Here is a 12,021-nt window from a genome sequence, read left to right as displayed (position 1 = left end):
TGGTTCTTGGCTTGTTGTATGTTGCCTTTATAGTGTTTAGGTATGTGCCTTGTATCCTTGATGTCTCCAGGACTTTTAAAATGAAGGGGTGTTGGATTTTGTCAAAGGCTTTTCAGCATCTAATGAGATGATAATGTGATTCTTTTCTTTTAGTTTGTTTATATGGTAAATGACATTGATGGATTTTCATGTATTGAATCATCCCTCCACCCCTAGGATGCAGCCTACTACTAGATCATGATGGATGACGTTTTTGATGTGTTCCTGAATTCAGTTTTCGGGTATTTTATTGAGTATTTTTTGCATCAATGTTCATAAGAAAAATCAGTCTGAAATTCTTTTTCTTTACTGAATCTTTGTGTGGTTTAGGTATCAGGGTGACCATGGCCTCATAAAAGGAGTTTGGCAGTGTTATTTCTGTTTCTCTTTTGTAGAATAGTTTGGAAAATATTGGTACTAGTTCTGCTTTGAAAGTCTTTTAAAATTCTACCTTAAAACCTTCTGGTCTTGGGCTTTTATTTGGTTGGGAGACTTTTAACAACTGACTACTTTTATTTCCTTAAGGATTATAGAACTGTTTAAATAGGTTACCTGGTCTTGATTTAACTTTGGTGTTATCTGTCTTCACAATCACATTTTGTTTATATTTTTCAATATTGTGGAGTATAGGCTTTTGAAGTAATACCTAGTGATTTTTTTTTTAAATTTTCTCAGTTTTTATTGCTATGTCTCCCTTTTCAGTTCCGGTTTTGTTAATTTGGATACTGTCTCTGTGCCTTTAGTTTGGTTAAGGGTTTGTCTATCTTGTTGATTTTCTCAAAGAACCAGCTTTTGGAATTGTTCTCTTTGTTTCTGTTTAATTGATTTCAACCCTGAAATTGACTATTTCCTGCTGCCTATTCCTCTTGGGTATGTTTGCTTCTTTTTGTTCTAGAGCTTTTAGGTGTGCTGTTAAATTGCTGGTATGTGAACTTTCCAATTTCTTTTTCTTTTCTTTTTTCTTTTTTCTCATTTTTTATTAGATATTCTGTATTTACATTTGAGATGTATCCCTTCCCCCCCACTCCCCTCCCCCTCCCCCTTCCCCTCCATTTGCCTTCACAAAGGTACACTCCCTCCTAATCACTCTCTCCACTACATTGCCCTGGCATTCCCCTACACTGGGAAAACATGCCCTCCCTGGACCAAAGGCCTCTTCTCACATTGATGCCAGACACTGGTATCTTCAGCTGCATATGCAACTGGATCAATAGGTCTCTCATTGTGTGCTCCAAGGTTGGTGATTTAGTCCATGGGAGTTTTGGAGGGTTTGGTTGGTTGATAATGTTTTTCTTCCCATGAGGTTGCAACCCTTTTCATCTCCTTCAGTCCTTTCTTTAGCACTATCATTGGGGTCCCAATGTTAGCTGCAGGCATGATCAGCTGTATCAATGTAACTCTAACATAGTCCCTGAAGAAGCATCTCTATCTGGTTCCTGCCAGTAAGTACTTCTTGGGATCAACTATAGTACTTGGATTTGGTGGCTGTATGTGTGGTAGATCCCAAGGTGAGGCAGATTCTGAGTGATCTTTTCTTCAATCCCTGTTTCTCTATTTGACCTTGCATTTCCTCCCATGAGAGTTTTGTTCTCCCTTCTAAGAAGGACTGAGGCATACACATTCTTGCCTTCCTTCTTTTTGAGCTTCATAATGTCTGTGAGTTGTTTCTTGGTATTCAGAGCTTTCTGGGGCTAGTATCTGCTTATCGGAGAGTGCATACCATGTGTGTTCTTTTGTGACTGGGTTACCTCACTCAGGATAATAGTATCTAGTTCAAATCATTTGCCTACGAATTTCATGAAGTCATTGTTTCTAATAGCTGAGTAGTACTCCATTGTGTAAATGTACCACACTTTCTGTATCCATTCCTCTGTTGAAGGACATCTGGGTTCTTTCCAGCTTCTTGTTATTATCAATAAGGCTGCTATGAACGTGATGGAGCATGTGTCCTTGTTATATGTTGGAGGATCTCTGGGTATATACCCAGGAGTCGAATACCCAGGGTCTTTAGGTAGTACTATGTCCAATTTTCTGAGGAACCACCAGACTGATTTCCAAACTGGTTGTACCAGCTTACAACCCCACCAACAGTGGAGAAGTGTTCCTCTTTCTCTGCATCCTCACCAGCATTTGCTGTCACCTGAGTCTTTGATCTTAGCCATTCTGACTAGTGTGAGGTGGAATCTCGGGGTTGTTTTGATTTGCATTTCCCTGATGACTAGGGATGTTGAGCATTTCTTTAAGTGTTTCGCAGCCATTTGATATTCCTCAGTTGAGAATTTTTTGTTTAGCTCTGTACCACATTTTTTAATAGGATTATTTGATTCTCTAGAGTTTAACTTTTTGAGTTATTTGTATATATTGGATACTAGCCCTCTATCAGATGGAGGATTGGTAAAGATCCTTTCCCAATTTGTTGGCTGCTGTTTTGATTTCTTGACAGTGTCCTTAGCCTTACAGAAGGTTTGCAATTTCATGAGGTTTCATCTTAGAGCATAAGCCATTGGTGTTCTGTTCAGGAAATTCTCCCCTGTGCCTACATGTTCTAGGCTTTTCCCCACTTTCTCTTCTAATAGTTTTAGTGTACCTGGTTTTATGTGGAGGTCTTTGATCCTCTTGGACTTGAGCATTGTACAAGGAGATAAGGGATCTATTTTCATTCTTCTGCATGCTGACTGCCAGTTGAACCAACACCATTTGTTGAAGAGGCTGTCCTTTTTCCATTGAATGTTTTTAGCTCCTTCGTCAAAGATCAGGTGGCCATAGGTGTGTGGGTTCATTTCTGGGTCTTCAATTCTGTTCTATTGATCTACCTACCTATCTCTACCAATACCATGCAGTTTTTATCACAATTGCTTTGTAATATAGCTTGAGATCAGGGATGGCGATTCCCCCAGAAGTATTTTTATTGTCAAAAATAGATTTTGCTATTCTAGGTTTTTTGTTATTCCAGATGAATTTGCAAATTGCTCTTTCCAACTCTATAATTCTGGTAGTTCCTTCTTTATGTGTTACTTGGCCTTTTTCCCTTACAGCTTTTAATATTCTTTCTTTCTTCTGAGTGTTTAGTGTTTTGATTATTATGTGACAGGGGGATTTTTTTTTCTGCTCCATTCTCTCTGGTTTTCTACAGACTTCTTATGCGTTTATGGCCATCTCATTTTTTAGGTTAGGGAAATTTTCTTCTATGATTTTGTTAAAGATATTTTGTGGGTTTTGAACTGGAAATCTACCACTTCTGTTTCTATTGTTCTTAGGTTTAATCTTTTTATAGTGTCCCAAATCCTGAATGTTCTGTGTTAGAAACTTTTAAGATTCAATATTTGCTTTGGCCAATGTATCAATTTCTTCTATTGCCTGAGACTCTCTTGCATCTCCTGTGCACTGTTGATGTCTGAGCTGTAGTTCTGTCCTCTTTCCTAGGTTTTCCGTCTCCAGGGCTGCCTCCATTTGTGTTTTTCTTTATTGCTTCTGTTTCCATTTTCAGGTCTTGAATCGTTTTATTCATTTCCTTTACCTGTTTGTATTTTCCTGTGTTTCTTTAAGGATTTGTTTCCTCTCTAAAGGCTTCTAAAGTTTGATTTTATTTTCTGTATTTCTTCGATGGATTTATTTATTTGGCCTTTAAAGACCTCTATCATCTTTATGAGACTTAATGTCATAGTCTAGCTCTTCGGATGTGTTAGAATATCCAGGGCTTGCTGTTGTAGGAAAGCTGGGTTCTGATTACTGGCTTTTGTCGATTGTGTTCTTACACTTGCCTTGAGCTGTGTGGTTGTCTCTGGTGTTGGCTGGCCTGGTAGTTCCTGGCAGTAGCAGGCCTCTGGGACTGGTTTTCTTGGTGGCAGCAGCCTCCTGGGAGATAGGCAGAGCTATGGCTTGGGGAGTGGGGTGCAGATCCGTGATTGTAGATGGGGTATTGATGAGGAAATTCTCTATACCAGTCTAGAGACAGTAGTTAAATGACTATAGTGATGAGTGTGCATCCTCGAGCACTTTCATATTTTAAGGAATGATGTTAATCTGTACTTTCCTGTCCCGCCTTCCAGGTGCTGGGGTTCCTATTCCCAGCTGTGCAAACACTATAATTGTAAAGAAATTATGTACGTCTTTTGACTTCATTCTAATAAGAGTGGTGCATATTGTTTAAAAATATGAGCATGAAACTTAAGGGGATTGGTTGTTATTTGAGATAGTAGAAACAAATAGGGTAATTATTTACTGTTTGATGAAGGGTGTTTGCCATAAATCTTAATGTTAATACTGTATTCTCTTATAGATCATGGAGCTTTGTGGCGCAACAAGACTTGGTTATTTCGGAAGAAGTCAGTTCTACATTGCTTTGAAGCTTGTAGCTGTTGCCCAGTCTGGTTTCCCACTAAGAGTGGAAAGTATAAACACTGGTAATATGTAACACATAAGTAACTAAAATGATAATATTCTTTCAGTTACAAGTGAAACCAAATTCAATGTGCTTATGAGTCTTTCTGATATTATAGTGGCCCTTTTTGACTTTGAGTGTCAGGACTTATTATTAATATGTGAAAATGCTAGGAAAATACATATCTGTCATGCTAAGAACATGCTTAACCTATCAATGTGTGGCATGCTCTTTAAATATTAGTGTTATTTATTTTACTGTGTGAATGTTTGGAGTGCATTATGTCCATGCACCATGAGTGTGCCTGGTGTCATGAAGATCTGAAGGGCACTGGATCCTCTGGGGCTGGACTCAGCTGTGAGCCATGTAGGAACTGGGAATCAAACTAGGAGGAGCCTCTGAAAGAGCAGCAAGTGCTCTCTACTCCCAGGCTGCCTTCAGCCTCCTCCGTGTACGTGTGTGATGACAGGAACGAAACAGCTGCTCACTAACACTTACCTAAAAAACTTAGCAGACACTTTATAAAGCTAAGTCATAGGTAATGACTTCCATGTATAGCTTCTTTGTTTCATTATTTTAGACTTTGTTCTTAGTGTGTATATATAAGGGTGAATCTAGGGCCGTACCCATGCAAGTCAAATGTTTTCTATAACCCTACTTCTCATTTTGTTTTGAAACAGGGTCTCACTAAGTTGCCCAGGCTGGCCTTGAACTCATTCTGTAGCTTAGGCTGGCCTTGAGTTTGCTGTTCTCTGTCTCAATATCCCAATGGCATTATAAAACTGAGCAACCCACCCTTTTTTCTTATTTTATATTTGCTCGTGGTTTCTTTCTTTCTTTCTTCCTTTCTTTCTTTCTTTCTTTCTTTCTTTCTTTCTTTCTTTTTTCCTTCCTTCCTTCCTTCCTTCCTTCCTTAAGAAAACTTCAATTTAGAAAACATTAACAGAACTCTGGTTAGAGAGTTGGAAAGAAAGGTTGTTAGTCAGTAAAGGTGTTGATAACCAACCCGGCCCACCCAGGGTTTTTAGCCTGTTGTTTTGTTATTGAGTTCCCAGATGAAAGACACACTCATAGCCTTTCTATGTACAATAAGTCTTAACAGCACAGCAGCTGGGCAGCTGCCCACCCTCCGTACTGTCAGATCTACTTTCCTGTCCGTAACCCTGAGTCACTACTGTTTCCTGAGCTCCATCTGAGCTGCTCTTAAATCCAGCTGGGCAGCCCTCGGGGCCACGGCATCTTGACTCTTAATCCATGGCAGCTTTTTCTTCCTCCTCTCCTGCACCTTCCTCATGATTCTCCTCTCTCCCCAAGCCCATGAAACCTAAACCTATGACTCTTCTGCCCAGCTATTGGCTGTTGGCATCTCTAGTCACCAGTCAGAATTAACTTGGGGCCTATATGGTAGAAGGAATGGGCAGACTTCCATGAAGGTGCTTTGTGATGCTCAGCGTGTATAAATGCACATATGAGGAAGAGAGATAGAGAGAGAGATGGGGATGGGGAGTTGGGGAGGGAGAGAGAATGAATACGTGTGTTTAAAAAATGAAACCAAACAATTTCTGGTTAATAGAGATAATATTAAAGAAGTATTAGCAGACTAAAAGCCTCATATGCCTGCCTTACAATGTTTGCCTCAAATAATTCACTTTTTTCTGTTAGAGGCTTGCTGGTGTAAATGGACATAAACATTCTAAAGAGATGCCTAAGTGTAGTTTTATACTTTCCATGGAGAAGGGGATAGAGAACGTATGGGTTCCATAATGTTCATGCTTTTACTCAGTCTTGCTGTGTAGACTGACCTTGAACTCAGGCCCTGAACACCTGTGGGCTGGTGTAATGGGTGTTTACCAACAAGCCTGGAAAAATATATAAGGTGTTAGCTTAGATTCCTGTCACCTGGAAGTTTTCACCATGGTCCTCAGGCTTATTCCACTATCTTCTTGTATTGAAAGCGTAATTCTTCTCAGAGAACTTTGGGTTCTTCACATACTAGATCTGCTTAGCAGTCTTTCTCCTTCGCCTTAAGGGGCATGTGTCTTTAATCCGAACATTCAGGCAGATTTCTCTGAGATCAAGACAAGCCTGGTCTACATAGCAAATTCCAGGCCAGCCAGGACCACACAGTGAGACCCTGTCTCAATCAAATGAGAACCAAAGAAATGAGCTGGGATGAAGGTAATTATGCTGGCCAAAAGTATACTTCACTCTGGAGATGATTTTGTCATTGTTCTGTTCTAAAGAGGAGTGTGGCTTGCATCAGTTTTTTATCCTCCTTCAAAATTTGATGGCAAGTATTGGCAGTAAGAGAGTAAGGAGCCAGACTGAAATGGGTAGAGAGAGGTCCAGGTACTTAGCAGGGTGGGGTGGGCACACAAGGAATTCTCATCTAAAATCCTTTGTAAGTAGGAACTTCACAGCACACACATGCACACACATTCACAGTAGACATTTAACATAGCTCTTGCTTGCCAGCCCTCAAAGAACATTGTTTTATCACGTCTTTCTTGGTAAACTTCTTTCTATGATCTTCCAATACAGTGGTCTAAGTGCGACAGGCGTCTCTAATTCTCCTCTTCTTTCACCCTTTCACATGGTGTCTTTCCATTGTAAATTAGTACAGGTTGAAAATTCAAAATATCTTGAGTACCAGCATTATGCTCAAAAGGGTTAGATTATCTCAGATTTGGTTTTTGTTAATGTTGTTTTACTAGAGATGTCAGCCTGTAAAGTCCATGAAAATATTCTAGATTTTTAATAAACTCTAAAGTTTGAGACAGCTCCGTTTGCAAGTGTTTCAGGTAAGAAATGGTGAACATGAAACCATTTTTGTGATCAACAGTAAAGGACCTCCCTCTGCCACGGTTTGTTGCTTCAAAGAATGAACAAGAATCTCGCCACGCAGCCTCCTACTCAGATTCGGAAAACCAGGGCTCCTACTCGGGTGTGATTCCCCCTCCTCCTGGCAGAGGCCAAGTTAAGAAGGGACCTGGAAGCCACGATGCAGTTCAGCCTCGTCCAGCTGCCGATCAGCAGGTATGACGTGCATGGACATGCCATCAGAGACAGGCCCGAGAGAGCTTTACTGACAGTCATTGTTGATACGTGATAATTAAAATGAAAACCTTTAAAGAACACTTTCCCCCTAGGAACCTGCATCTCCAGTCGTTTCTCCGCAGCAGTCCCCACCAACTTCTCCACACTCATGGAGGAAGCACAGTCGCCATCCCAGTGGGGGAAGTAGTGAGAGACCTCTTGCAGGACCAGGGCCATTCTGGTCTCCTTTTGGAGATGCGCAATCAGGTATTTAGAGATTCTTTAGAAATACCATGTTTTTAACTTTGTGATTCCCAGGTCACTGCTTGTTGGACATTGCGTTAATGGAAGCAAATGCCGTGATGCCGTTTCTCGGCAGACACAGCTTTGGAAAGTAACAGTTGTATCTGTGATGCTTAAGGCAAAAGGTTGTGGATGCCAGATACCCCGATGATAAATGGGTGATTATTTTGTACAGTATTGGATATGTAGAGATTTTAATATTGACAAGGAAGCACAGCATGACTAAAACGCTTAAAATGAAATACTGTCAGTTGGACAGAAAGGACTTCCTTTCTTTAAGAGGTGAGAGGGAAGCCATCTCAGTGTTTGCATGGCCGTGCACGGCACCTGCAGGGCAGGCATGGAAACTTGTCTCCTCACGTGAGTTACTGTGGCTCTCCGTTCTGCTTTCAGGCTCTTCTGCTGGTGACGCGGTGTGGCCTGGGCATTCCCCGCCTCCACCTCAAGAAAACTGGGTCAGTTTTGCAGATACTCCACCAACCAGTACTCTTTTAACCATGCATCCTGCTTCTGTCCAGGTGTGACATTTTATTGGAATTACATTTTTCTTTGCTTCATTCTAAGTCTCTCTGCAGTCATTGTTTTTATATTTTGCTGTTGCAGGTTTTACAAATGCAAGTTCACTCTTACTAAGGGGAAAAAAAAAAATCAAAACTCTGCTCTGTGGTGTTTCTTCAAGTCTGTTATCCTCGGAATGTTCCACTATGTTTTAGCTGATTTTATTTCTGTTTCTAATTCCCTAGTGATGTGTTAAAAGATTCCTACATCTGGGGATATATTTGCTTGGCTTTTTTAGCACATTTTTCATAGCTTTCTGTTGCTTACATAAATGCTATCATTCCACATGTTTATATACCGACTGCGCAAAAACATATCCAGTAACCTGATCACAACAATATATGGTTTGCTTACAACTTCTTACTTTTTAAAGATCTTCAAAAAAGTAAAGTTTATTTTCAAGGAAAAGTAACCAAGCATTCTTGGTCCACGTGAGCATCTAGGTAGAAACTGTACTGAGGAAAAAATGTTTCATTGCAGGACCAGACAACAGTACGAACTGTAGCCTCAGCTTCAACTGCCAATGAAATCCGTAGGCAATCAAGTAGTTATGATGATCCCTGGAAAATAACAGATGAACAAAGACAGTATTATGTAAATCAGTTTAAAACCATTCAGCCTGATCTAAACGGATTTATTCCAGGTGAGTCGTTGAAAACAAAAGTTCTTCTAGATGGGTTAGAACAAAGTTTCAGTGTCATTATGGACAAGTGGACATTGTTCTGTCGACCCTAGATTTTAGTTATTGCTCACATTATTTGTCTCAAAGGGCTTTATAGTCACTGGGAAATAGAATGTGACATTTGTTTAACATTATATATCATGTTATATTTCTGGGCCTAAGACACCATTACCACCTATTCTTGGATCTGTGTGTTCAGGATAATATTAAACAAAACTGTTTTGATATTTCAGGATCTGCAGCTAAAGAGTTTTTTACAAAATCAAAACTTCCTATTCTTGAACTTTCTCATATTTGGTAAGTACAGTATATTATTAGTTGGTTCATGTTGGTTGTTTCAAAAGAACTTCTGGCACCTTAAAACTAGGAGGACCAGACTTGACCTCTGTAGGCACTGGTAGAGAACCTAGTAAGGCCCAGGACAGTGAGCCTCTCTTTCTAGGAAAGAAAGAAATGAGACTAGTTAGAGAGGTTCTTGTGAGCTAAGACTAAAGCTGTGTGGCTTTCTCCTGTTGCTAGTGTACTGTGTGAAAAGGCTGTCACTTTGCCTGTGTCAGTTTCTCTAGTTGTCATCAAGTTTATATCTAGCTAACAGCGTCAGAACATTGCTTAGCCCTCACATTGTACGTAGACTAAGACTCATAGCTGCCACATGATTGGAATTAGTCCTTGGAACACAAATTTTAACTGCAAGTGTCTTTTAAAAATGGGATGACCACATCAACTCTGTTTCTACTTTGTCATTGTTCTTCTCTAATGTCACAGTGGTATAGGCTTTGTAATCTCAGCTTTCAGGAGGTGGAGGTGGAAACATTGTGAGTTTAAGCCAGACTGGGCTATATAGTGAGACTTTGTATCAAAAATAAAGTACACTGGGTTCCATGTGGGGACAATGACAGCAGGACAGAGGCTGTGTTTTCCTATTAAACTTCAGCCAATCTGTTTTCTTAAAGTACTACGCTGTTGAACTTTGATAATAAAAACACTTTTAAATATATTCCATACATTTATTTAATATACTTCAACTAAATAAACTCTATTAATAAAACGCATCAAAATTAAGGGTAATATTTGGTGACTTTACTTCTGGAGGCGAGTTTTCCTGGCAGAAATGTAAGACGCTAAGAGGATCAGACCAGGAGCTTTCAGGCGCTTATCACATTGGATCTGCTGCATTTTCACATGTTGGCTTTATTACACCTCTTTGCACATGTGAGATTTTTGAAATTAATGATTTTTAAAAATGTTTCTTGTGAGAGAAATATTCTGTCTTTGATAAATAAAGGGCTCCAAAGCAAAATGTGGTGATGATGAGTTTGTCTTCCAGGGAGCTCTCAGACTTCGATAAAGATGGCGCGTTGACACTGGACGAGTTCTGTGCTGCTTTTCACCTGGTAGTTGCTAGAAAAAATGGCTATGACCTGCCAGAAAAGCTCCCTGAGAGCCTGATGCCCAAACTGATTGACTTGGAAGATTCAGCAGGTGAGCGTGTGGCCACTGAGAGCTGACTGTTCTTCAGTGAACATAATACTGCGTTCATTCTGAAAAGGAAGTCAAGATAGATGGCAAAATGGTGTCCAGTAACTTAAAGTGTCTTAGTAAGAGTACAGATTTGACCAGGCATAGAGATGCATGTCTTTAATCCTACCACTTGGGAGGCAAAGGCAGGCAAATCTCTGAGTTTGAGGGTAGACTGGTCTACAGAGCAAGTTCCAGACTGGACAGGACTTCATAGTAAACTCTGTTTCAATGATAGATGGATGGATGGGCAGGTAGGTAGGTAAGTAGGTAATTAGGTAGGTAGGTAGGTATAGGTAGGTAGGTAGGTAGGTAGGTAGATAGATAGATAGATAGATAGATAGATAGATAGATAGATGTACACAGAGTTATCAGGCTGAGAAAGAAGAGACAGAAAAGCTTTCCTTTCACCATGGGGCCTGCATCAGAGTTGCAGAGAATTTCTCAGTGTTACTTACTGTTTTACTGTGTCTAACTGCATAGTGTATTGTCTAAAGTAGGTTATAGTGTTAGTCATGAATATTTATTTAATATGTCTTAGTATTGGTGGGAATAATCTGATTCATTACTAGACCTTCATAATGGTTTTTTCAATGACTAAACAAATCTGGAAATTTTGAATGACGATATGATCTGTATTTACTGGTAGCTTTCTGTAAGAGGAAAGAGAAGAACTGTCGAGTATAGGTATGTTTCAATTCAAAGTGAGTAACAGGTAATGGGCTGTTGCCTGTGAACCTAAATGCAAAGTTGCTCATCTTCCTCAGATATGCTAATGAGAGACTCACTCAAGAGGGTGGGCGTGGCAAAGTTTAGTCTTAAGTAGCCATTTATCTGTAGATCACATTTGGCATCCTAAGAAGGTATGTAGTCTGTCTGCCTTTCTCATCTTTACCTAGACAGTGGGAAGTTACCCAGACGCAGTTAAGTCACTCTCCTCCAGAGTAGTTTCCTTGGGCAAATTCTAACCCAGTCTTTGCTTTTAGGATGCTTTTTTCTTTTTATTTGAAGAGTGCTGTGAGTGTTCTGATTGGGACTCTGCTGAGTCTGTGACTTGCTTTTGATAGGACAGTGGCCTCTGTGAGTCAGTTCTGTCAGCCCATGAGTACAAAATGTCTTCTCAGTCCCTTTCTATAACAGAGGGCCTTCCTCTTCTGGGTAGCTGTATTCCAAGGGATTTTATTGTCTTGTATGCTCTTTTAAGTGGGTGAATGTATATGATCTTTGTCAGCCTTTCTTGTTGACGTATAGAAAGACTATGTTTTTAGTAAGTTAATTTTGTATCCTACTACTTTGCTAAGATTATTGTTTGTTTATATAAACTCTGGTGGAGTATTTGGGATCTTTTATGTATGATATATCATCTGCAGATAATTTGACAAGTCACTGCTCTGTTTGTATTCCTTTAATTTCTCTTGCCTTCCTGCTTCAGCTAGGACTTCCAGAACTATTGAAAAGGAGAGGGTACAGTTAGTGATTCTGTCTTATTCCTTATTTTAATGGG

The 12,021-nt window shown here is 39.9% G+C and overlaps 1 protein-coding gene across 4 annotated transcripts in view; it reads left to right on the top strand.

Annotated features, from left to right (window-relative positions):
- The window catches only part of REPS1 (RALBP1 associated Eps domain containing 1), a 63,355-nt gene that overhangs the window by 30,083 nt on the left and 21,251 nt on the right, over positions 1-12,021 (top strand). For all 4 annotated transcript variants that reach the window (XM_080941589.1, XM_080941588.1, XM_080941591.1 and 1 more), the window contains exons 2-8: positions 4,319-4,442; positions 7,263-7,456; positions 7,570-7,723; positions 8,153-8,277; positions 8,798-8,960; positions 9,233-9,296; positions 10,327-10,481. In XM_080941589.1, the coding sequence (XP_080797715.1) occupies positions 4,319-4,442; positions 7,263-7,456; positions 7,570-7,723; positions 8,153-8,277; positions 8,798-8,960; positions 9,233-9,296; positions 10,327-10,481 (979 nt within the window). The remainder of the gene's footprint in view (positions 1-4,318; positions 4,443-7,262; positions 7,457-7,569; positions 7,724-8,152; positions 8,278-8,797; positions 8,961-9,232; positions 9,297-10,326; positions 10,482-12,021) is intronic.

The sequence above is a fragment of the Micromys minutus genome (assembly GCF_963924665.1).
Source record: "Micromys minutus genome assembly, chromosome: 30".
Lineage (NCBI taxonomy): Eukaryota > Metazoa > Chordata > Mammalia > Rodentia > Muridae > Micromys > Micromys minutus.
This window is presented reverse-complemented; position numbering and strand designations above follow the sequence as displayed.